Below are 24,052 nucleotides of genomic sequence, written 5' to 3' on the forward strand. Positions count from 1 at the left end.
CAACTGCAGAGTGGGTGCTACATTCATTCATTCATTCACTCATTCATTCAACAATCATTCCTTGAGCACCTACTATATACCAGCCCCTGCTATAGGAACTGGGAGTACCGCAGTGAACAAGACAGACATGGCCCCTGGTCTTAAAGAGTTGATATTGTGGGGCAGGAGAAATACCCAATTAACTAACAATCAAACCAATAAATATCACATACAATATATTTTTAAGTGTTACTGAGAATGATGGGAGGAGGTCTGTTTTTAGGTATGTTATAAAGCAAGTATCTTAAAAAAAATTTTTTTTTTAAATTTTATTTTTGGTTGCGTCAGGTCTTCGTTGCGGCACGCAGGATCTTCGTTGCAGCATACAAGCTCTTTGTTGCGGCACGCGGGTTTCTCTCTAGTTGTGGCGTGCGGGTTTTTCTCTCTCTAGTTGTGGCTCGCGGGCTCCAGAGCGTGTGGGCTCTGCAGTTTGCGGCTCACGGGCTCTCTAGTTGAGGCACATGGGCTTACTTGCCCCGCGGCATGTGGGATCTTAGTTCCCCGCCGACCAGGGATTGGACCCACATCCCCTGCATTGGAAGGCGGATTCTTTACCACTGGACCATCAGGGAAGTCCCCAAAGCAAGTATCTTTGAGGAAATGACATTAAAACAGAGTCCAAATAAGGGAAGTGTTCAATCCATAAAGACATCTGGAGGAAGGTGTACCTGGTGGAGGGGACAGTGTGTGCAAAGGCCCTGAGGTGGGAATCAACTCAGGTGTTGGAAGGACACAAAGAAGGCCAGTGTGATTGGAATGGAGTAGGAGTGAGAGGGAGGATGCAGGTCCAAGCAATGTCAGGGCAGGTTCTGCAGGGCCCCTGCTGAATGCTGAGGCAGGAACACATGTCTGGAGTTTGAGTATGATATTCCTTGCTCTTTATTTGCGGTTAAGCCCAGGGACCTGGGCATGCTTGGAGACAACCCCCTGAGAGCAGCAGAGGCCTCAGGGTCTCAGGACTCGCAGCCATGGGTGCGCATATATTCTGAAAACCCCTCCAGCTGGTCCAGCAATTCCTTCTTGCCCACTGCCCCATCCACTGGCCAGTGCATGAGGAACGTCTCCTTGCCCAGGACATGGGTGTATCTGTGGACAAGAGGTGGCCAGGATGGTGAGGAGAGCCGGGTGCCTTGAAGGTGTGGAGACCTTTCTGACTTGCCCCTCTGCCCTGCCTGACAGACTCTCAGAGCCACAGCTTATAGTGTCCACTCCACCAGGCCATCTCAGGTCCCCCCCACCTCTAGCGCATACTGCTGGGGATTAGAAAACGCTCCCCTCCCTCTGACTCTTTCCTGCCCTCTGTTGGAAATTTACATCTACATTTACAACATCTCCTTATGAATGGTGTTCCCTGGAGTTGTGCAGTGCACAGCCTGCACCTCCATTCAGGGCAGCCCTGAAACCCAAGACTCCTGTTGACAGGTGCAGTAGAAACTTTGACACCAAGGACTGGACTTGGGTAGGGAAGGGGGCCCAGGTCTGAGTCCCCAGGGCAGCAGGAGCCCCCCACGCACTCAGATTTGACTCTCCACAGGTCTGATGTCTGGCCCATGATGAGGTATGTCTCGTGTTCTTGCAGCCCCAGGGAGTCATGGCAGGTGGTGTGAGTGACGAATTTCTTCATGGTGAGGGGCTTGGCAGAGTCCGTGCCTGGAGGAGAGGAGACCCAGTGTGTGAGCTTGCATAGGCCTGGCCCTCCTCCGCATTGGGACCCCCAGGGTAGGCCCCCACGCCCCCTCCTCTGCCACCTTGGACATACCACTCTTGATGATGGCTTGGAGCTGCATGTTGTAGTAGATGTAGGGGCTGGAGGCGGAGGTCTCCACAGACTCCAGCCTGGCCTTGTACACTGGGGAAGGGGTCCAGGAGGGTGTCGTGTTGGTGTCCAGCCCGCAGGTGGGCCGCCCCCTGCCCCCTGCCACTCCCCACACTCACCAAAGTCCACGCCAACCTCACAGGCTGCTGCCTGGAGCTCCTCCTGCTGCAGGTGGTTGCTGTCTTTCTTTGGGGATGGGCACTGTTCTGGAAGGGTGGGGCAGGGGGGCGGCTGTTCCAGCTGCACTGGCGGAGGGGCCTTCCTCCCATCTGACCCCCAGCCGGCCCCAGGCGGCAGCCGCTGGGTCTCTGGGTCTGGCCTTTCTGATCTGTACGGTGCTCTCTCCTCCTCTGTCTCTCCGTTTGGTCTTTTTCTTTTCTGTTTCTCTCATGTGAGTCTATTATGTGTCCCTCCGTGTCTGTGTCTCTGATTCGCCTGATCTTTGGCTGTGCCTGAGTGTGTGTGTCATCCTCTGTCTCTGGGTCTCCTTTTCTCTGTCTCTCTTTGTCTCTGTCTTGCTATATCTCTGTCTCTCTCTCTCTCTGTCTAAACTCAGCCCAGAAGGCACCCAGGAAGTGATGAAAAGCTCTTGAACCCCTAGCCTGGCAGTCCCAGCCCTCCGTGTCCCCATGACCTCACCCTCGGCGCATCTGCACACGTCTCTGTGGCAGATCTTCCTCAAGGAAGCGCGCTCTGTGGGCAGGTTGTAGAAGGAGCTGCACCTCCGGGCTGCGCGAGGAGGCGAGTGACCGGGGTTGGCTTGGGCCAGGGCTCCTGGGGGCTGGGTGCACGTCTGGCTCCGCCCCCAGCAGGCCCCGCCCCACTGACCCGCCCAGCCACCCCCTTAACAGGTCCCTCCTCTTTAAAGAGCCTGCCCCCTTCCTGCCCACCCTTACCCAGCGGGCCACGCCAAGTCCCTTCTCAGCTCTGCCACACCCGCTTCCAGGCCCCGCGGGGCCACTTTAACCACCAAGGAAGGCCACGCCCCTCATCACCACGCCCCTCGGGTCCCTTCCGGCGCCCTCTTGGCCACCCCTCCCACGGAGCCAAGGACCCCCTCTGCCACGCCCCGTTCCCCCTTTTTGGCCCCGCCCCTCACGCCTCCCTTTTCTTCTGGCCCAGTCCTTCTCAGGCTCTGTACCCTCCCGGGATACCCCTCCACCCCCAGGCCCCTGCTCACAAGGCTCGTAGTAGTCGTAGACCATGACCTGGGCAGCCTGCAGGAACTCCGCCTGCAGCATCCTGTGGACGCGGAAGCCCAGCACCGTGTCTGCCCTGTGGGAGAGCTGGAGAAGGGACGTCCTGTCTGAGCTGATCAGGGCCACTGAGCATGGGGTACTGACCACAGGGCCTTGGCCATAACCACTGACCGCGTGGCCCTGAATACTGAGGAGCTGATTTCAGAGGGCATGGCTCTCGGACAACACTGACCAGGGTGCTGATTGTGGTTTCTCCGCCCATCTCGCTGCCCACGGACCTCTGACAGAGGACACCTGGCCTTCCTCACCTTCTCCAGGTAGAGGACAACAGTGCTGTCGCTGGAGGTCGTCTTGGTCTCATACTGGAAGGCGTACCTCTCCACGTCGCTCGTGAGCTGGGGCAGAGGGTGAGGACTGCGCGTCGGCAGAGATCCTCCAAGGCACCCAGCCCTGGGAGCTCCAGTTAGTGTGAAGCAACTCTCAGAGCTCCCGGCCCTTGTCCAATCAGCCCCAGTGTTGGGGAAACTGAGGCACAATCAGGGCAAGAATTTAGCTAAGGTCATACAGGGAGTCCCCCAGAAGTGACCATGGCCGCTGACCTTGGGGCAGGGACTGTGGGGCATTAACCTGGGGGTCTTGACCCAGGTAGATGCTGTTCTGCACCCACTCGGGGAATGTGGGATGTTGCCAGGGCATCCCCGCCCTGCTCGTTACCTGTTTGAGGTCATCCTGGTTGGGGTAGAAGCCGGTGAGCAGGGAGACCTCCATGATGGTCATTGTGGCCTCTCGATGACCCTGGTACCTGGGGATTTCACAGCACCAGTCTCTTCCCACTGTCCCCTTGCCCCTCTCCCACACTCCCACTGTCATCACCTCTCGCCTGGACAAGGGCAGTAGCCTTCTCCTGTGTCTCCCTGTCACTCCTCTGCCCCCAAGAGGATACAGCTTTAGCGAACAGAAGTCTGGTATGTTGCCTCCTTGCTTAACTTCCTTGCTTTACCAAAACACCTGGCCTCATCCTTTCAATTCACCTCCTTCCCCTCCGGCCTCGGATTGATTGCTCTGAAGTGTCAGTCTCTCGCCTGCCCCTGGACCTTGGCACATGCTGTTCTCTCAGCCTGGAATTCTTCCTCCCTCTTTGCCCTGAAAAATCCTTTTCATCTTTGCAATTTCAGCTGATGAATCATCCCCTCTGGGAAGCCTTCCCCAGCCCGCACACCAGATCATTCTCTAATTTGCCCTCCTGTGGCTCCGTGGACCTCTCCTTTGCCACATTTAATCACGGTTGTCATTTTGCATTGATTCTGGGTGATTATTCGGTTATTGTTTGTCTCCCCTGATAGTCTGTGAGCTCCACCAGGCAGGGAGGAGCTGCCTTGCTCACAGCTGTGCCCCCAGCTCCTAAAACAGAGCATGGCGCCAATTAGGTGCTCAATACATTTTTTAAAAAAAGATCTGGGACAGACCTGGGTGAGTGTATTTGGGAGACAGAGCCAGCCTGGGGTGGGGGCTGGAATGTCTGGAGAAGATGAAGAGAGGGGAGAGTCATGGGGTTCAGAACTAGCCCTGGGCATCTGGGTCATGGTGCATGTTCACTGTGCAGGAGCCCGCCTTTCTGGGACAGGGAAAGCTGGGGGGCAGGGTTGGGGTAGCAGGATGGTAGATAAGCATGGAAAGGCGGGGTAGGGGGCAGAGTGGGGGACAGGCAGGGGAGGGCAGGAGGAGAGGTAGGGATGAGGGGGCAGGCATGGAGAGGCAAGTTTGGCTGGTTCCCTCCCTCCACTCAGTACACAGGGGGAGCTGCTAAGGAGTCTGGATTCCAGGAAGTGGGTCCTTCCTCCTGCCCAGTCCAAGATCCTGGTGACCTGACCTTGTTTCCATCCGGAGCTGAAAGGTCGCTTCCCCCTTTTTATTATCTGCAGAGAGAAGGCAGGAATTTAGAGGCTGGGTAACACAGCCTCTGGAGCCAGCTTCCTGGGTTCAAATCCTGGCTCTGCTATGACTTTGAGCAAGTTGTTTGACCTCTCTGTGCTTTGGTTTCCTAAACTGTAAATGGGGATCATAATATTCCCAACCCAGCTGGTTAATTTTAAGTGAGTTAATACAAGTAAAGCATTTAACATAATGCCTGATTAGTGCTTTATAAAACTGTCAGTTATTATTACTATAGTATTACTACCATTATCATATTACTACTACTACTGCTACTACTACAATTAAGAAATGGGGTCCAAACCAAAGTCTTGGTCACTCTTAGTCCCTAAAAGTCTTGGGACTGGTGAGACTTGTTTCCCCTTACCCTGACAGTGAGCTCCCAGTGGCAAAATCCTGTCTCTTCCTTCTTGGTACCCCAGACTGGAAACTCTGGAATCCATTTCTGATCATCTCCACAGCCCCCTCCCTGGTCCGGCCCCATCATTTCCTGCAGGACCAGTGCAGTCACCTCTTCCTTGGTCTCCCAGCTCTCACCTGTGCCCTCTATAGTCTGTTTCCCCCACAGTGGCCAGAGGGAGCCTGTGCGAACCTGTGCTAGGTCATGTCCCTCTTCTACTCAGAACCCTCTCTGGCTCCTATTTCACTCCAAGCAAATGCTAGAGTCCTCACCATGGCTTGTAAGTCCCTGCACCATCTGCCCCATCACCTCTCCAGCTCTTTCTCCTAAAACTCTACCCCTTGCTCCTCTGTAGCCACACGGGCCTCCCTGCTGTTGCTCAAACCAGGTGAGTTCATACTTGCCTCAGGCCCTTTGCACCTGCTGTTCTGTCTGCCTGGAATGCTCTTCCCTCAGATCCTTCCTGGCTCACTCTCTCACTTCTTTCATGTTTCATCTCAAATGCCACTTCCTCAGAGAGCTTCCCCTGGACCTCCTCCAAGTCTGTAGCACCTTTCCCTACTTTATTTTATATGGTACTTATCATCACCTGCTATTATGCTTCATATTTATATTTTACAATGCAGATTCACTTACGTTATAAATAAATAACAATAGAAGTATAATATACTGTTATTGTTGTATTGTTTATGTCCTTCTACTAGAATGTGGGCTCCAGGAGAAGAAGGGATATTTTTCTTGTTCATGCCTACGTTCCCAGGGCCAAGAAACAGGGTGCAGCACCTAGTAAATGCTCAAAAAATATTTGTTGGGGAAGGGTAACCTGGGACGAAGTGAGAGAGCAGCATGGACATATATACACTAACAAATGTAAAATAGATAACTAGTGGGAAGCAGCCTCATAACACAGGGAGATCAGCTCGGTGCTTTGTGTCCACCTAGAGGGGTGGGATGGGGAGGGTGGGAGGGAGACGCAAGAGGGAGGAGATATGGGAATATATGTATACGTATAGCTGATTCACTTTGTTATACAGCAGAAACTAACACACCATGGTAAAGCAATTATACTCCAATAAAGATGTTAGAAAGATATTTGTTGAATGGCTGAATAAAGCATTAGAGGTGCTTACTGATTGGTAGCTAAAATAAAGTAATAAAAAAGAAGAGCTGGGTATCCCTGGGTCCGGGCTCACCTTTCGGGGCTGTATGAAGAGTCACATTCAGGTGGTACAGGTTGCAGGTGTCCTCCCAGGACTCTGGAGACCTGTGGTACATGGTCAGGATCTGTCGGGGTTGGGGGGGAGGTGTCAGAGCCCATCCACACTTACTCCTTTCCTCCTTGCTTCAATTCCTGCCTGCCCAGCTCTCTGCCCTATGGGGAATTCACAGTGAGGTCTTTCCCGTTCAATCCATGTGTTCAGTGACCAGAACACCCTATATAGTCTAGGCAGGCCAGCTCTGTAATAGAACTTCTTGCAATGTTGGCAATAGTCTCTATCTGTGCTGTCCGTGTGGCAACCACTAGACACGTGGCTTTTTTTTTTTTTTTTTTTTTTTGGTTGTGCCGTGCAGCATGCGGGATCTTAGTTCCCCGACCAGGGATTGAACCCATTCCCCCTGCGATGGAAGCAGGGAGTCTTAACCACTGGACTGCCAGGGAAGTCCACACATGTGGCTGTTGAGCACTTGAAATGCGGCTAGTTCGACCGAGGAACTGAATTTCTTATTTTATGTAATTTAAAATTAGCTGAAGTTTAAGGTGGAATGTGACTTGCCTGAGGTCACACAACAATGGCAGGGATTCAACTGTGGCTCTATTGCCTGAAACATGATAGCAGGCTACCTTGGATTTGGTGACAAAGAGGGCTGTCCTCCTGGGTCATAAGGCATAGGGCCAGACGATGTAATGGAGCCTTCAGATATTGGGGGAATGGTGGAGTTCTCTCGGTCTTGAGAGGCACCCTGGAGGGAGAATCTTTCTTTTGGGGGGCAAGGAAAGAGGCCCCTTCAGGGATTCAACATAGGAGGGGCAGAGGGGTCCAAAGATCTCTGGCCTCTGTCTTCCCTGACTCTTGACTTACTGAAAGTGAAAGCCTCTATTTCCCCACCCGTCAAATGGAGCCCATATCTTTACCAGCTTCTCAGGGGGGTTTTGAGGTGTCCTTAGATTGATTCCTAACAAATGGTTGTGTCCTAAATGGTAGCTAAGATTATTGCTGATTTCCTTCTTGTTTTGGAGTCTATATTTGCCTCTATTTCCACCAACTGGGGGAGCCCTGGGCTCTAGCTAAGGAACACAAGACTTACCGAGATGGTGCCTCTTCCACTGCCGCTGGCTTTGATCTCTAGGTCATCCTGGGCAGAGAACTGAAAAGAAGGGGGAGGAGGATTTGAGGGGAGAAGAAGCAGCAAAACATGGCTCACATGCAGTGGTGATGCAGAGGAAAGCATGCATGGGCACTGGGGCCTCAGTTATTTCCCTGACTTGGGGTTTAGTGACTCTCCCACCTCTCTCCGTGAAGATGGTTTTACGTTTCCTTCTTTTTTAAAAAAATATTTATTTATTTATTTATTTATTTAAGCTGTGCCAGGTCTTAGTTGCGGCACGTGGGATCTTCGTTGTGGCACGCATGAGGGATCTAGTTCCCTGACCAGGGATCAAACCCGGGCCGCCTGCATTGGGAGCGCGGAGTCTTACCCACTGGACCACCAGGGAAGTCCCTGCATCTACTCTTGTTTCCCTCATTCATTCTTCCCTCATCGGCCAAAGCAAAATTTTACAAATTCACATCCAATCACATCACCCCTGCTTAAATCCCATTGCTGTTCTTAGAACACTCTTGCCTCAGTGCCTTTGCACTTGCTGTTTGTTCTGCCTAGATATCGACAAGGATCACGTCTGCCTTTCCGTAAGGTCTTTGCTCAAATATTACCTTCTTGGTGAGACCTTCCCTACCCAGCCTAATTACAACTCCTTGATGTTCCCACCCCCTCCCTGCTTAATTCTTTCCCATAGCACTTGCCATCATTTAACACATTACATATTCTACTTATTCACATCGCTTTTTTGTCTATCCCCACTAAAACATAAAATTCTACAGGGACAGGGATTTTTTTTTTCTGTCTTGTTCATGGCCATATTCCCAGAACCTAGAGCAGTGTCTGACACACAGTAAGTGCTCAATAAAGATGATTGAATAATTGAAGGTGAATATCACCTCCTTCATGGAGTAAGGTCATGGAGATGACCTTACTCCCCATACCCAGGTTATTTTGTCCTTTACACACTTATTTCATTCCCCTGTGTTCTGAAAGCTTAAAGTGGAATGTAGAATTATATTTATTGTCTTAATTTCTTTCTAAACTGTAAGTGCTTTGAGAGTAGGGACCACAGATGTTTCATGATGTAACCCAGGAGAATGCTTGGCACACAGTAGGTGCTCAGGAAATGTTTGTGGAATGAATGAACCAATACACTGGTAGTATAGCCAATGGTGATTAGATAATATTGGTGGGGGGAGATTGCCAGGGACATGACTCTTGGTCTCATCTCCAGCGCAACTTCTGTGTGGACTTCCCGTCTGCCCCTTAGCTCCGTACCTTTGCTGACCGCAGCTGGTAGGCATTGTTCTCATCGATGAGCCATTCCATATTCAAGGCTCTCTTGGGGGCTCTGATCTGGACGCGGAGATCCTGGACACCGTCGAAGGGGACAGCTTCGCGGAAGCGGGTGAGGGCCTCTATGGCCACGACCGTGGTCTGGGTGTTGGGATGGGGGCCTCGGATCAGCACCACTGACAGCGCACCGGAGCCCCTTGGGGCACGAGCACCACGGACAGCTCCTTCCGGTGGGCCAGTAATGTCAGCACCTCGGCTAGCGACCCATCCGCCCCACCCCCACCCCCCCCTCCCCCCACCTCCACCCCGAGTTTCCGAGGCTCCAGTCACCTGCGTGGACCGAAATCCTCCTCCCAGCTCCCGTTTCTCCAGTAGCCACTTGGCGATGGCATGCGTCTCATTGCGCCGACCCAGCTCCAGCTTCTGCATCAGCGCATAGGCCGTGGCCTCAATGGTGTATAGGGAGTCCGTGTCCAGGTCGCCCACTGGCCAATGGGTTTTGTCTAGAAGATGGATGCCCACCTCGTCACGCAGATCTGGGCCCACCTACCTAAACCTGCCCTCTCCTCGTGTCCTATTGCCCAGTTTTTCTCATCTGCTATTTTACTGAGCACCTACTTTACGTGAAAATCTTGTGCTGAGGAGACGTATGGACATTGCATTTTTTCAGAACCACTCTAGGAGACAGGGACACTATTTAGAGTTGGGGAAATTGAGGTTCAAAGAAGCTCCTTCACATCCCTCTCGGTCCCACTGCAAGTGCGTTTTTCTACCTCCACTCCTCTTGACTTGGGGAATGGAGAGGATGGGCTCAGGACACTCAGGGATGGGATAGGGCAGGCCATGGGAAGCAACCCCCTCTCAGTTACCTATGTTTTTTGACCTTCTTTCCATCCTCGAACATACCAAGCACTTTCCCACTTCAGAGCATTTGCCCGTGCCATTCCCTCTGCTTGGAATATCCTTGGCCTTTCACGTAGGTGAGCTTTCTCATCTTTCATTCCAGCTGAGGGGTCCCCTTTTCACAGAGGCCTTCCCAGTTCTCCAGTCTATACTCCCCTCCCCTCATCATCGCTCCCACCCACCTTGTATGTTATTATCTCAGCACCTGTCTCAATTTGTAATTCTCTTTTGATCTGTTTGTCTTCTACCTGCCTCCCCTAGGAACGGTGGGACTTTTGAGGGCAGGGACCACATCAGTCTTGTTCACCTTGGTTTCTCAGGGTCTGAGCTCAAGGGTTGGCACACCATAGGTGCTCATAAATGAAGAATCACATTTTGCTGGATTTGAGATCATGCAATCCCCCTCTCTCTGCCCCCGTGACTGTGGTTAACACATAGTTGGTTGAAAAGTGGCCCACACCCACCCTGGCTGGCAAAGCTGTCCAGGCGGTCGTTGGCTCGGGGGCTCCTGGTGAGGGCCAGAGCATAGGAGACTATGGCTATGGCAAAGGTTGTCTGGATGTGGGGGAGTTTTGTCTCCAGGAAGTCACCGGCTTGCTTCATGCTGGCAGCCAAATTCTAGAGAGTCAAGAGAAGAGGCTAGAGGGAGGTGATCAGAGGAAAGGGGTCTGGGAGTTAGAAGAGAGGAAAGCACTAAGAAGGACACGAGGGCAGGGGAGCTCCCTGTGTGCAGGGGGTATGGCACCCTGGAGACCCTGCCCTCGTCTTTGGGTCCTACCGGTATCTTCTGGTTGCACCACTCCTTCCCCTCATTCAGAGCGATCAGGACAAGAGCTGTGAGGGATACATCTGCCTCCGAGCCTTGGTAACCACCCTGTGGATGCAGAACCACACCCATAATCCCTTTACCATCTTGGAGACACCTTCCCCAGTCTCTCCTGACTGACCTTGAAAAGCTCCCAGGTGCTCAGCTCTGGGCTGGATGATGCTGAAAGCAGGATGACGAGAGAGGTAGAGGAGGAGGAGCTATCTTGCGATTTGCCTGTGTGGGGTCTGCTTTACTAAGAAAAGTTGACAGCCATGGAGGGTGCTGTGCTAAGCTCTCTATGCTAGCTCAAAACATGCTTGCAGCAGCTCCATTTTCCTGACGAGCAAACTGAGGGTCAGAGGGTGAAGTGTCCCCATTGCTGGTAAATGACCGACAAGGTTCAAACTCCTCTTTAGTCTCCCAAGTTCCGCCCTCAATCCCTGTACTGGACTGAATAATTTTCCCCCCAAATGCTTGTCCACCCAGAACCTCAGAGTGTGATCTTATTAGGAAATAGGGTCTCTGTAGATGTAATGAGCTAAGTTAAGAATAGGTTATACTGGATTAGGGGGACCCTGTATCCAATGACTGGTGTCCATATAAGAAGGCACACACAGAAGGAAGAAAGCCATGTGAAGATGGAGGCAGAGATTGGAGTGCTGTGGCTATAAGCCAAGGGATGCCAAGGATTGCCAGGAACCACCAAGCTAGAAGAGGCAAGGCAGGATTCCCACCCCATGCCCCAACGAGCCTTCAGAAGGAGCATGGCCCTGCCGAGACCTTAATCTTGGACTTCTTTTTTTTTTTTTTTCGGCCACGCTGCATGGCATGTGAGATCTTAGTTCCCCTACCAGGGCTCGAACCCGCGCCCCTTGCATTGGAAGTACGGAGTCTTAACCACTGGACTACCAGGGAAGTCCCAATCTTGGACTTTTAGTCTCTAGAACTGGGACAAAATAAATAGATTTCTGTTGTTTTAAGCCACCCAGTTTGTGGTACTTTGTTACAGCAGCCCTAGGAAACTAATACATACCCCAAAGTCGCTTCTTCTCACAGTGGCCAATGAAGCCTGTGAACTCTTGAATCAGTTTACATCCGTCCTCTGCTCAGAACCTTCTGTGGCTCCCACCTCACTCAGAGGAAAAGCTCAAGTCCTCCCTTTGGCCCACAAGGCCCTGCACAATCTGTCCCATCACCTCCCCGCCCTCCCCTCCTCCCCCTCTCCCCTTGCTTACTCTGTTCCAGCCACACTGGGCTCCTCACTGTTCCTCCAAAATATTGGGCACATTCCAGTCTCAGGACCTTTGCACATGCTGCTCCCTCTGCTTAGGACACTCTCTCCTTAGTTATCCACAGGACTTGCTCCCTCACCTCTCCAGTTCTGTATAAATATCATCTCCTCAGGAAGCCTTCCAAAATTTCACCCTTCCCACCTTGATCCCCCTTTCCCTGCATTTTTCCCATATCACTTATAACATGCCACATCATTTATGCCCCTATTATGCTAATTGCCTGTCTGTCCTCCACTAGAATGTCTGCCCCATGAGGGCAGGGATTTTTGTCTGTTTTGTTTGCCCTGAGTTCCCAGTGCTTAAAGCAGTGCCTGGCACATTATAGGTGCCTGATAAATGTTCGTTGGTGGAAAGAAACTCAGATCTGTGAGCCTGTCTTACTGTTACTGTGTTTGTAACTCCTTTATGTACCGCCTTCCTGTACCATGTAGGGCTTTCACTCACACAGTCCTCCCTTCTTTTGGGTGTGCATTCTGTCTTTGCTGGTTCATTCATCCATCCAGAGTTTTATTCAGCAACATTTGCTGACTATGATGAACCAGACCTGCTTTTCTCCCTGGAGGACTCACAGTGTAGGAAAAGCAAACCCTGAACAGACAGACTATTGCAAAGCCCCACAGGCTTCAGGACCTGGCATCTTTCCTCCTTCCCAGGCCTCGGGATGGATCACCTCTTTGCCATCTTTGGGCTCTGATGACACTGGTCTCTTTTCCCCGTCCTCAAACATGCCAGAGCCTCAGGGCCTTTGCACACGCTGTTCCCTTTGCCTGGAGCTCTGTTTTCCATTCTTTCCTCCGCTGTCTCCTATTCCTTTTTCAGGTTGCTGCTTTACTGTCACTTCCGCCTGTAGGCTACCCCTGACACCCCCAGCGCTGGGCATGGCTCCTATTAGATCCTATCTTCTGCTTTTCTCTCCCATGGAACTTGGCACAATTGTGACTTAAACAATCACTAGTTATAATTATTTGGTGAATTTCTGTCTGCCCCCCACTACCCAGCTTATGTCAGTTCTACAAGCAGGGGCTGTCACTGTCTTGTTTACCTCTGTGTCTCCCCTCTACCCAGCACAAGGCCTGGCACACAGCAGTTGCTGGATAAATGTTTGTTGAATGAGTGAATAAATCACATCCCTAACGTGATAGGTGCACAGGACAGGGCTGGTGTTCGGGGGAGACTTAGAGGAGGTGGTGTCTGATCTAAATCTAAAGAGAAAACATAATTTGGCTAGGTGCAGGGGAAAAAAGGGATGAGGCGTGAGTATACCATGCAGAGAGAGCAGCCTAAGCAAAGATACGGAGGTGAGTTGGAAGGACCTGTGAGCAGGGAGTATTGAGGGGTGGGGCTTGGGAGGAGATACAGAAGAGAAGGATAGAGTAGAGAGATACTGTTGTAGGTGACTGTGTTTGTCGTAGGTGACTGCCACAGAAGGTGTTTGAGCAGGGGAGAGACCTCCCAGGCTGTTTGAAAGCTGTTTCTGGAGGCTGGTGTGGAGGAACAATTGGTAGGGATGGGTGTGTTGGCTGGGGGAACAAGGAGGACTCAGACCCAGAGAGTGGTGGGCCAGGACTGGCAACTCCTTGAAGTAGGGGTGGGGGGATAGGTCCCAGCCTCCCCACATTGTAACAGAGTGCAGCATGGTCCAGAGCAGGGAGATGTGATGCTTGGTGCCGGACCTCGGCTCTTTCCTGTTCTCATTCTACCTGGGAACACGTCAGGGGGCTGAAATTCCCCTCCCAGTGTGCAGAGCCCTTGGGTTTTGTTTGAATGGCTCAGGTAGTGGTGGGGGGCGGTGGGCACCTTCATGGACCCCATGACCACGGGGCTTTCCTCCACGAAGCTCCCGTCCTTCGCCTGCCTCTGGGTGATCATCCAGTTGGCAATGGTGCAGAGAGACTCAGGGTTGAGCGCCCCGATTGTCATGGTAGGGTAGGCCAGGGCGAAGACCCGGAATACGTAACTCGTGAGCCTGTTGGAAGGGAGACAGGGTGGGTGATGGCTGGCAATAGTCACCAAGGGGGTTCTAGGACAGGGGCGTCTACACTATGGAGAAGTCTACCCCAGAGACCACGGCAACTTGGATTGCTGCTGGCCCACAGGCTGCCTGCCCCAAGACCCCTCAGTGGGGATACTTCTGGGGTCATCAAGCCCCAGGCTGGTCCCTCAGGCTTCCTCCTACCAGTGCCCTCATCCTTACCAGGTGCTCCCTGGGTTTCCCTTGCTGGTGTGGTAGGTGCTATCTGCACTCCGGTGGGTCAGCATCCGGCTGTACCCTGGGAAAACAGGTGGATGGGAATTTACCGGGAGAGTTGGTGCTTGGGTGTGGCTGTGAAGGGGGGGTTAGTTACCAGGCATAATCTGGGGGGCAGGGTATGGGTGGGACTTAGGGGTGCATCATATCTAGATGTAACCTGGAGGAGGGGACTGGCCCAGGTGCATTAAGGAGGGCGCTGCAGGGCCCAGGTGTAAATGAAGGTCATGGCCACATGTGACAGTGGGAGCCAGGGTACAGCTGTATCTGGGAGTAAACTGAGAAACTGTGCCATTGGGGTGTGACTGGGAATTACTGCTGGGGAGGAGTGTGACTGGGGAGGGGTGTGGCTGGGAATTGCTGCTAGGAGGGATCATGGAAGGTGAAACCCAGGAGAGGGCGTATCCTGAGGGGCCACTACCTGGGTGTTTTCCTGTGGGTTGTTTCTTGGCTGTAAACTAGAGATGTCAGTGTGTCTGTGTAGTCAGAGGATGTTACTCCTGGGTGTATTCTGGAGAGGGCACCTCGGGGGTAGATTCTGAGCATTGCTACCTGGGTATTATCTGAAGGCTACCTGGAGGTTTACTGTTTCGGTTTAACACTGGGGATGTTAGTGTCTGGGTGTCACTTGGATGGAACACCATCCAGAGCAGCTGGATGGAGAGTTAGTGTCTGAGTGTAACCAGGGAGACGGGGTCAGCGTCCAAACTAACTTGAGGGTCTCTGTCAGGGTGTAACCGGGGTGTGTATCTATGGCTGTTACCTGGGGGGTTTGGATGTAACCTGGGAAGGTGTTAGCAATCAGGTGTAACCGGAAGGCCACCACCTGGGATTATTCTGGAGTCTTCTGCCTGGAAATTCCCTGGGGGTGTAGCCCAGGGCATGGAACTGATTGTCTATAACCTGGGACAGTGTCTGAATATAACATAACCTGGGAGGTTGCTGCTTTGGGGTTAACCAGGGTGTCTGTTATGAGACTTGTAGCCTGGGAGAGGGGTCAGGGTGAAGGAATAATGTGGGGGTCACCATTGGGGGTCACCTGGGGGACTTGGTATCAGGTTGTCATCAGGGAGAAGAGTCAGAGTTTGGGTGCTATTGTCTGGGAAGGTCCAGTGGGGGCCTCCTCCAACCCCAGGGGTACCTCAACCACCCTCCCCAAGAGTCCCAGACACCCTCATCGAGGTCCCAGGAGGTGATCCACTCTCACCGCTGACAATGTTCTTCATCACTTGCTCCCTGAGCTCCACCCCAACCTTGTTCCACTGGCCCGTGCTATCCAAATAGCGGGCCAGGATGATCACGGGTGCCAGGGAGCTCAGCGTCTGTTCGGGGCAGCCAGTGGGGACCCTCAGCAGTCGCCTTGTTTCTCTGGGTGTCAGGCTGCCCAGGATGGTCTCTCCAAGGATGTCACCTGTCAGGTGGGCATGGTCTAAGCTACCATGGCTCCCCGATGGGGACCATAGGTACCCCCAGCCCCTCCCTCAGCCCCCACAGCAGCCAGCTCTGTCTAGGCACCTTGAATGCTGACAAACACTTCTGCCTCTGTGTTGGGCATCTTGTTCAAAAAGTCCTGTTTTGGCACCAGCTCCATCTGGGTCTGACCTGAGCAGGCACAACCTTGTGTGACAAGCAGGTTCTGGGACTGGGGAGGTCAGGGTTAGACTGCAGACTCTGGGAGAATCTCAGACTGGCCCTCTGACCAGATCCCCTCATTTCAGCCCCTCCCTCCACTGGATCATGGTCCCAGGATCCCACGTGCTCCCTGAAGACCCCACAAACCTTGGGGGTTCAGGAGGATGCTATGGGATATTTGCTGTATCTGACCCTCTGCCTGTAGGATGCAGTGAAGAAGAAAGTTAAAAACAATAGTAATAATGACAGTCATAATGACAGTAAGAGGAAATACAGCTTTTAGCACAGACTCTGGGACCCAGATATCTGGGTTCAAATCCCAGCTCTTTTGCTTCCTAGCTGCGTGACCTTGGACAAATTACTTCACCCCTCTGTGTCTCAGTTTTCTCATCCATAAAAGGGAGAGTACAGTAGTTCCTACCTCAGAGAGTTGTTCTGAGGGTGCAGTGAGTTAATATTCTTAAAGCGCTATATCCTAAGTGCTAAAAAATGTGCTTGTTAAGTAAATAAAGTATCACTGATGGGTCATGCACTGGTCGTGTGTAATCTTCACAGCTCTCTGATTATTCGTGGGTATGAGGATTATCCCCATCCTGCAAATGAGGAAACAGAGGCTCAGAGAAGTTAAGTAACTTGTCCAAGGTCACACAGAAGAGACAAGGTTTGAACCCGAGCCTGACTCCAAAGTCCCGAAGTGGGGACTCTGTGATTGAACTTTCAAATCATTGTCTCGCACCTCACTCCTGTCTTGGAGGCCTGTTCATTGATCTTGGGCCCACCTGCCCCTCCCGTGATCACACAGCCTGGAGCTCAGGAGAAGCCCCACTCGCTGCACTGGCAGCAAGGGCTGGGGGTGCCTATTACCTGGACCAGGAGTGTCTTCCTCACGTGGTCCTGGACCCCAAAGCCCATGACCTTGACCTCCACATCCACTTTGCCTGTTTCAAGTGGGAGAAGCACGAAGGGCACCGTCTTGGAGGAGGTGGGGGGCACGACAACCACCTGGCGGGAAGGGGCTCCTGGCTTTGCCGCACTGCACAGTGGCTCCTTGTGGGGGAACTCCACTCGGACCTGGGGCAGGGTGGGCAGTTAGAGGGTCCTGATGCATGAGGAGGCCCAGGACCCTAGAGTCACAGTCTCCTCCCTGCCCCCACCCTGAGAATCCTGAGTAGGTGACAGTGTAGCATAATGATTGAGAGTAAAGACCCTGCCTGGGTTCAAACCCCTTCTGTCACTTAGGTGCTATGTGATCTCAGGAAAGCCATGTAAGTTTCCTTATCAGGAAAGCCATGTAAGTTTCCTTATCAGGAAAGCCATGTAAGTTTCCTCATCTCCAAACCAAGAACAGTCATAGCATCCATCTCCTGGGGTTATCGTGAGGCTTAAATGGGAAAATGTCTTAGAAACTTTTTCAAAAAGGCTGCCACTTCACTGGCTCCTTCGAATAATGGACACCCTCCATCCCCCTTATAAAACACACTGACAGACATTTTTGGGGGGAGAGGGGAAGGCTGGGGGCTTCACCTTGACCGGGTAGACCATGAAATTGTACAGCACAGCTTGGATCTGGACCTGCTCATTCCTGATCACGGAGAAGGGCAACTTAAGATCCACAAAGAATGATTTCATAACTGTCAGCTCAAAGGGGTCAGAGACGCAAAGACCTAGAACCAGGAGAGCACTTGACGTTAAGCAGGGGCCAACTGCCCTGGGGCTGGCTAGGGCCACTGTTCTCCTATTCTTTCAGCACTGGGCTTGTGGGGTCACCTTGTCCAGCCTTGAGACTGACGGCCACAAACTGCCACGTGGTGATGGAATCTGGCACGGTCACAAGGGTGCTGTAGTGCGAGATGCTGCAGAAAGTGCCAGGGTAGGGGGAAGGGAACATAAGTGAGTCTGTGCAGCCTGGACAGAGCCTCTGATTGAGGGTTACTGTCTTGGGCTTACCGTCACTATGAAGGGGTCAGTGGGTCACCCAGTTAGAGAAATTATCACTAGAGGGACATCATTTTGGGGGACCCACTGGGATCTTTATCCCCATCCAGGAAGTTTCCTGACATGGGACAATGCTGAGAGCTCAGTGTCACTCCTGGGGGCGTTGGCCATGATGGATGCCCCCTGATGCATGGAAAGGGCCAGGGACCAGAGGCTGGCATGGGGGCCATAGTCCTACCCCGATTCACTTTTGGGCAGAGTAATCTTCTTCCAGAACCAACTTTCAGGGAACAAGCTCCGGACAGGCTGGTCCTCCTGGAAGATGTCATCAAAGTCCTCGTCTTCATCCGCTGTAGGGAGCAGGTGTGGGTCAGGGTGTCTTTTGCATGTCTCCCATGACCCACCAGACTCTTCAGTGGGGTCCTCCCACCTCATCCCTCCATGGCACATGTCACCCCTTGACCTGTCCATGGCACTCCATGTCCCTCAGTGGAGCCCCCCGACCCTGTGCCTCCTGCCGTGGCCCCCTCACTTGTCCCCAGAAGCAGCTGCTCCTCTCGGGCCTCCCGAGTCAGGGCCTCAGACAGACGGCAGCAGCTCAGGAAAGCGGCGATGCAGACTGGTCCATAGCGGACATGACGGGTCCTCTCCTCACACGATAGCCCCACTGGGCTCTCCCGGATCCCAGCCTCACAGCACTTTCGCTCCAGCTCTGTCTCGAACTTGTTCACTGCAAGCCAGAGTTAGTGGGACAGAGGAGGGGCTGGGTAGGACCTGAGGAAGCAGGGACCCATCCACCTCAATGCCATGTACACCTGACCTCTGTTTAGCGGTATCTCTGGCAATGCTGTCCCTAGAACTTTGCCCGTGTCTTTCCCCTGAAGCTTCACATTGAACTCATATGATGAGTTCTGATGAGGAAGCTGAGCTACAGAGAGGTCAATTCACTGGCCCAGGGTCACACAGCTCACAAGCGGCAGAGCTGGGACTGGAATTCATGCTGCTGCCCCTGCTATTTCTTCTCCTTCTCCTTCTTTTTGGACAGGCATTGGCAACGCCACGTTTATTTATTAAAGTTGTGATTTTGACTCCTGGTTTTCGTTGTGTGTTTTAAAAAAATGAAAACACAAAACTTGCTGTAGAGCATGATGTCAAGTTGAATGCTTCTAAATTAGCGAACTGAAGGAATGCACTTAAAGATAGAAAATATTAGAGCAATTTAATAATCTTACTGTCTACCATATAACATGGTTAGAACATCTATAGTTAAGTGATTGTTACCATAAATAAAACAACGGTCTATATTATGTACTTTTCTCAGAAGGTTAGCATGATTTTCGATATTGAAATTAGAGTTAGGGTTTTACCTCAATTTTTATTAGATTTCACTTATTTTCCCTTTATTTAGATCCACAAAGTCATTAGTGCTGCTTAAAAAGACTGAAAAATCTAATATTCATAGAATCCATGCTTCTAACAACACCCAGTGCTGCCTCTCATCTTCCTTGAACTCTAGGCTTCTTGGTCCCATCCACACCCTGGTCTTGGTCTACATGTTATCCATCTCCCCCTTCAACTACCTTCCTTCCTGTATCACAGAAGCTAGACATCTAAAAACTACATTTCCCAGACTCCCTTGCTGCTAGGGTTCTGGATGGGATGAGATTCTGCCACCCAGATGCTCTTGTATAGAATTTGGAAAGTGGAAGAGAGGTGGAGACCATTTTCCCTGCAACGGTGGTAGCTGATGGGTGGGCTCCAGTCTATGTGTTTTTGTAACAGGCATAATTCTGTGTTTCACTATCTACCTGCCAGCTTCATGAGAGATTTTGGCAGAGTTTCCTGAGATTTCATGCATTGAAACCTAGATTTCATGCACTGCAAGAACTACAATGGAGTGATCTTGAGTCTCAGCAAGCAGCCTTCCAACTTCCACTCCTAAAGTTCAGCTAATGATTTTGAAAGCACCAAACTCCCATCATTAAATCACCTCCCCTCCCTGCCCCCCGACTGGAGTAACTAGAGTGGTTTCAGTTTTCTTTTCTAAGCCCTGATGAATACAGATTAGGGAGCCAGGAGGGCACATCCAGCTTTAGCTCTGACCTGCATTCCTCTTGGTCTCCAGCCTCTTCAGGGAGCGGCGGTGACGGCTGGGAGATGGGCTCTGGGGGCAGTGCCAGTCTGGGGATCAGAGGGAAGAATGAGAGGACAAGTGTCAAGATCATTATCAACATCCTTGAGATTTATTGGGTGCTTACTGCATACCCAGTGCTTTATATGCATCACCTCATTTTATCCCACAGCCTCTTTGTAGTCAAGATTTGCCACTTAAAAGTTGTGCAGGGCTTCCCTGGTGGTGCAATTGTCAAGAATCTGCCTGCCAATGCAGGGGACACAGGTTCAAGCCCTGGTCCGGGAAGATCCCACATGCTGTGGAGCAACTAAGCCTGTGCGCCACAACTACTGAGCCTGCGCTCTAGAGCCCGTGAGGCACAACTACTGAGCCCATGTGCCACAACTACTGAAGCCCGTGCACCTAGAGCCCATGCTCCACAACAAGCCACCGCAATGAGAAGCCCGCTCACTGCAACGAAGAGCAGCCCCCGCTCGCCACAACTAGAGAAAGCCTGTGTGCAGCAACGAAGACCCAATGCAGCCAAAAATAAATAAATAAAATAAATTTATTGTAAAAAAAAAGTTGTGCAATCTTCAGCAATTCACTTAACCTCTCTGGGTTTTAATTTCTCCAGCTATGTAAAATGGAATAATCATAGTTCTATCTATGAGATCATGCATATAAAAGTACTTGGTACAGGGTCCAGTTTGTAGTAAATAGAAATTGTTATTTTTTAAAAAATATTTATTTATTTATTTATTTGGCTGTGCCAGGTCTTAGTTGCAGCACTCAGGATCTTCATTGCAGCATGCGGGATCTTTTATTTGTGGCATGAGGGATCTTTAGTTGCAGCCTGCGAACTTTTAGTTGTGGCATGTAGGATCTAGTTCCCTTACCAGGGATTGAACCCAGGCCCCCTGCATTGGGAGTGTGGAGTCTTAGCCACTGGACCAGCAGGGAAGTCCCAGAAATTGTTATTAATATCACTATTTATAGCTGAAAAGAAGACCCTCCTAGTTGTCCCCCAAATATCCATTCTCCCCTATCGTTTGTGGCAACTAAACCTCCATCTTTTATGTATCACTCAGAATGAAGACTACATTTCCCAGCCTCCTTTGTATCTAGATAGGGCCATGTAACTGAGTTCTGGCCAATGAGATGAGAGAGAAGCGTACTATTCTTTCCACTTCCCTTCATCCTGGTACCTGGCAGGAGGTCCTGGTGAGACTTCATCTTGGAATATGGCAGAGCAACAAGCTAGAAGGAGCCTGAGTCCCAGAATGACCTCTGGACTGTTGCTGAGCAAGAAGTAAACTTCTACCTGTTTAAGCTACTGTTAATTTGTATCTCTGATACACATGGCCAAAACTTAATTAGCACACAGTAAGTTACTTCTATTATTATGTACATTTTATGGAGAGATAAATTGAGAATCAGAGAGGAAATATGATCAGCCTATGGTAAGTGGCAGGGTCCTAGATTTTAGCTCATCTGTTTCACACCAAAGTCCATGTTCCTAACCACTAGATAGCACTTCCCCCACCCCTGCCCTCTTCCTGCCCCGCTTATGTACCTGAGCTTGCCAAAGTGTCCATCCCCGTGCTCATCTTCATGTCCAATCCAGCATCCTTGAACACAGCAAGTCTGTCTTTCCCACTGCCTGCTGTGCAGCCAATGTCATGTTCCTCCACTGTATCCCAGACCTGAGGGTCAAGAGAGGAACCTGGATTTGGAGCCTGTATGACCCCTCCAGGGAAGGTGCAATGGTGCACTGTAATTGCTGGTTCAAATAATAATTTTCACATAATCACCCATTTATTGAGCCCTTACTACCTGCCAATCTCTGTGCTGTGCACAGGCTCCTTGAATCCTTGCAACCACCGATATTGTTCATTTACTAGGTGAAGAAACTGAGGCTCCAGCTAGAATCTCCAGGCAATCTTTGGGTCCAAAGCCCACATGTTCTTACCTTCTTCTGTGTGAGCTTGTGTTTGCTGTTCAAGATATAGACAGCCTTGTCCACGGCCACCAGCCCTACTGTGGCCTCTGCATCACCTGTCACCTTCAATTCCACCTGGCTGCTGGGCTGTACAGGCTGGAGGTATCCTTCATTCTTCATGCCAACCTTCAGCTAAGCAAGGAAAAAGAGAGATGTCAGGAAAAGAGGCTCATAGGTCACCAAAGGGCTTCCACAAGTCCACTTTCAAGTTCATGCTCCCTCAGCTCTGATGGAGCATCTGGGAACTCCACCAGGCCAATCTCAACCCTACACATTTACTTGCATCTTCTCCACCTCTTAAGTTGAGCTTTTAAGGCCACATCACTTCTCCTTCCTCTCCTCTACCTCCAGACTGAGAGCCCTTGAATTTGTACAGACCATCTCCCAAGCATTATGATGGTGGTGTACAACTTCAAGGAGTTTGACTCACCTTCTCCTTGCATTTGTCATTCACATCAATCCAAATGGAATCAGCCACCAGTTCAGGGTCCTGCCCTGTTCCCCTTGGCAGTAAATAAAAGGCCACGATGCGGAAGGAAGGAAGCATCTTTGAAGTCACATCAATAATGGCTGACGTGTAGACACTCCCATGACTTTTTAACTGATGTTTGGCATACACAATCTGGCCCTTACTCAGGACCTTGGAGACAAGGGTGACTATGGATGAGAAGGGTAGAACCAGCCCTTCCCCTAGGCTATCCCAGCCCACAAGGGAGCCCCCTAGTCCCTTTGCTTCAGCCTCTAGGTCTGAGTCCATCCCAGATGGTTCCCACCAGCTCAAGTCCTGGTCCTAACCCCTCACCAGGATGGTGAAGTGAGTGATCCAGTCCTTGGTTGCAGGATTTTGATGCTTTGTGTTGAGGCTCAGCTGGATGTTGCTGCCAACTTCTGTGCCCAATGTCTTCACCTCAATGTGCAGGAAGTTCCCAGACCCGTTCTGAGTTGAGTAAGGCCAAGCTGTCATCCTGGCTGAAGCCTGCTCCTCTGGCTGGAGAGGTGCATCAGTTTCCACCTGGGGAGCATCATGGGCAAGTAAACCCCTAATAACCCTTCCAGCTCACACAGTCCCAGCCCCACTATCCCTGCCCCATAAGGTTGGTACCAGGATAGGGAGCTCCTTCAGATCTCCATTTGTGTTGATGGTCAGAGTGGCCACCCCACTGGACGAGGTAAGTACTTTGTGGTTTTGGCAGCGGACGAGGACTTTGGAGGCTGGGGACCCATCAGGATTTGACACAAAGACCTGGGGTGGAATCTGGCATGAGATGAAGGACAGGCCTGGGGATGGCCTGGTGTAAGAGGTGGGAACTGGGAATGCAATCTGGATAGGACTGCCTTGTACAGCTGTACAAGTTGTGCACTGAGCAACACCAGGGGCACCTCTCATTTAGAGCCTATGAGTGGAGCCCCTAGAGTTTTGCAGAGTACAACCGTATGTGGCAGCACTGGTTGTTGGTGTACCGGGGTGTAAGGGTGGGGGGAATTGAGGGTGAAAAGGGTAGGAGGAGATGTGGAGGTCTTGGGGAAAACTTGGAGTAGGATTGGCACCAAAGGATGTCTCCAGCTTTTCTAATGCTTATCAGACATTTCAAAGTCACCCCAAATGAATGTATGTAAAAATAGCATGCTTTCTGGGCAAATGCAGCCTTAAGATAAACTTCTAAGCATCACCTTCCAGCCTGACTGTGATCCCTAACCCCCCCCCCCCCCACAGAGAAATTCTGGAGCCATCACTGTGCTTTGGGGGGACCTGGTTAAGACTTGAGGGAACCTTGGGATTGGTCTGGAGGCATGATGGACTCAGCTCTCAGACAGATGAGCTCTGGGAGGCAGGTGAAACCTGTGTGGGTTTTTGTCTCCTGGGAAGGTCTGTTTCAGGGAGGGGCCCAGAGTCCCTGCGTGGAGTGAACCCAGACTCTGACCCTAAAGTGGAATGGCATCCCTGGCTTGAAATACTGGGGTGTCCTGGTGAACTTGATGTTGTACGGGCTCTGGACAATCTTCACCCCGGAGGTCTCAGCCTGGACCATCTCACCCCCTGGAGAGACAGGAGGATCGTAAGTTCTGTGGCAGAGGTTCAGTTTCCTGGGGAAAGAGCAGGCTGGTATGGGAGGC

General features: G+C 51.4%; 1 protein-coding gene across 1 annotated transcript; it reads right to left on the bottom strand.

Annotated features, from left to right (window-relative positions):
- Positions 1-233: 233 nt before the first annotated feature.
- LOC137760090 (venom factor-like) lies at positions 234-23,119 on the bottom strand. The gene is made up of 31 exons (XM_068537046.1): positions 23,040-23,119; positions 22,740-22,949; positions 22,368-22,577; positions 21,908-22,069; positions 21,512-21,641; positions 19,926-20,003; positions 18,355-18,552; positions 18,061-18,172; positions 17,655-17,740; positions 17,412-17,551; positions 16,752-16,958; positions 16,035-16,086; positions 15,771-15,857; positions 15,463-15,666; positions 14,202-14,277; positions 13,805-13,973; positions 10,686-10,781; positions 10,372-10,525; positions 9,335-9,507; positions 8,987-9,145; positions 7,694-7,753; positions 6,580-6,670; positions 4,925-4,970; positions 3,769-3,856; positions 3,363-3,449; positions 3,036-3,141; positions 2,495-2,584; positions 1,975-2,061; positions 1,799-1,888; positions 1,554-1,689; positions 234-1,125 (listed from the first exon to the last, which is right to left on the bottom strand). Exons 2-31 carry the CDS (start codon positions 22,899-22,901, stop codon positions 993-995), a joined length of 3,669 nt encoding a protein of 1,222 aa, XP_068393147.1. The 5' UTR covers positions 22,902-22,949; positions 23,040-23,119; the 3' UTR covers positions 234-992.
- Between the last annotated feature and the right edge of the window lie 933 nt (positions 23,120-24,052).

The sequence above is a fragment of the Eschrichtius robustus genome, chromosome 2 (genome assembly GCF_028021215.1).
Source record: "Eschrichtius robustus isolate mEscRob2 chromosome 2, mEscRob2.pri, whole genome shotgun sequence".
NCBI lineage: Eukaryota > Metazoa > Chordata > Mammalia > Artiodactyla > Eschrichtiidae > Eschrichtius > Eschrichtius robustus.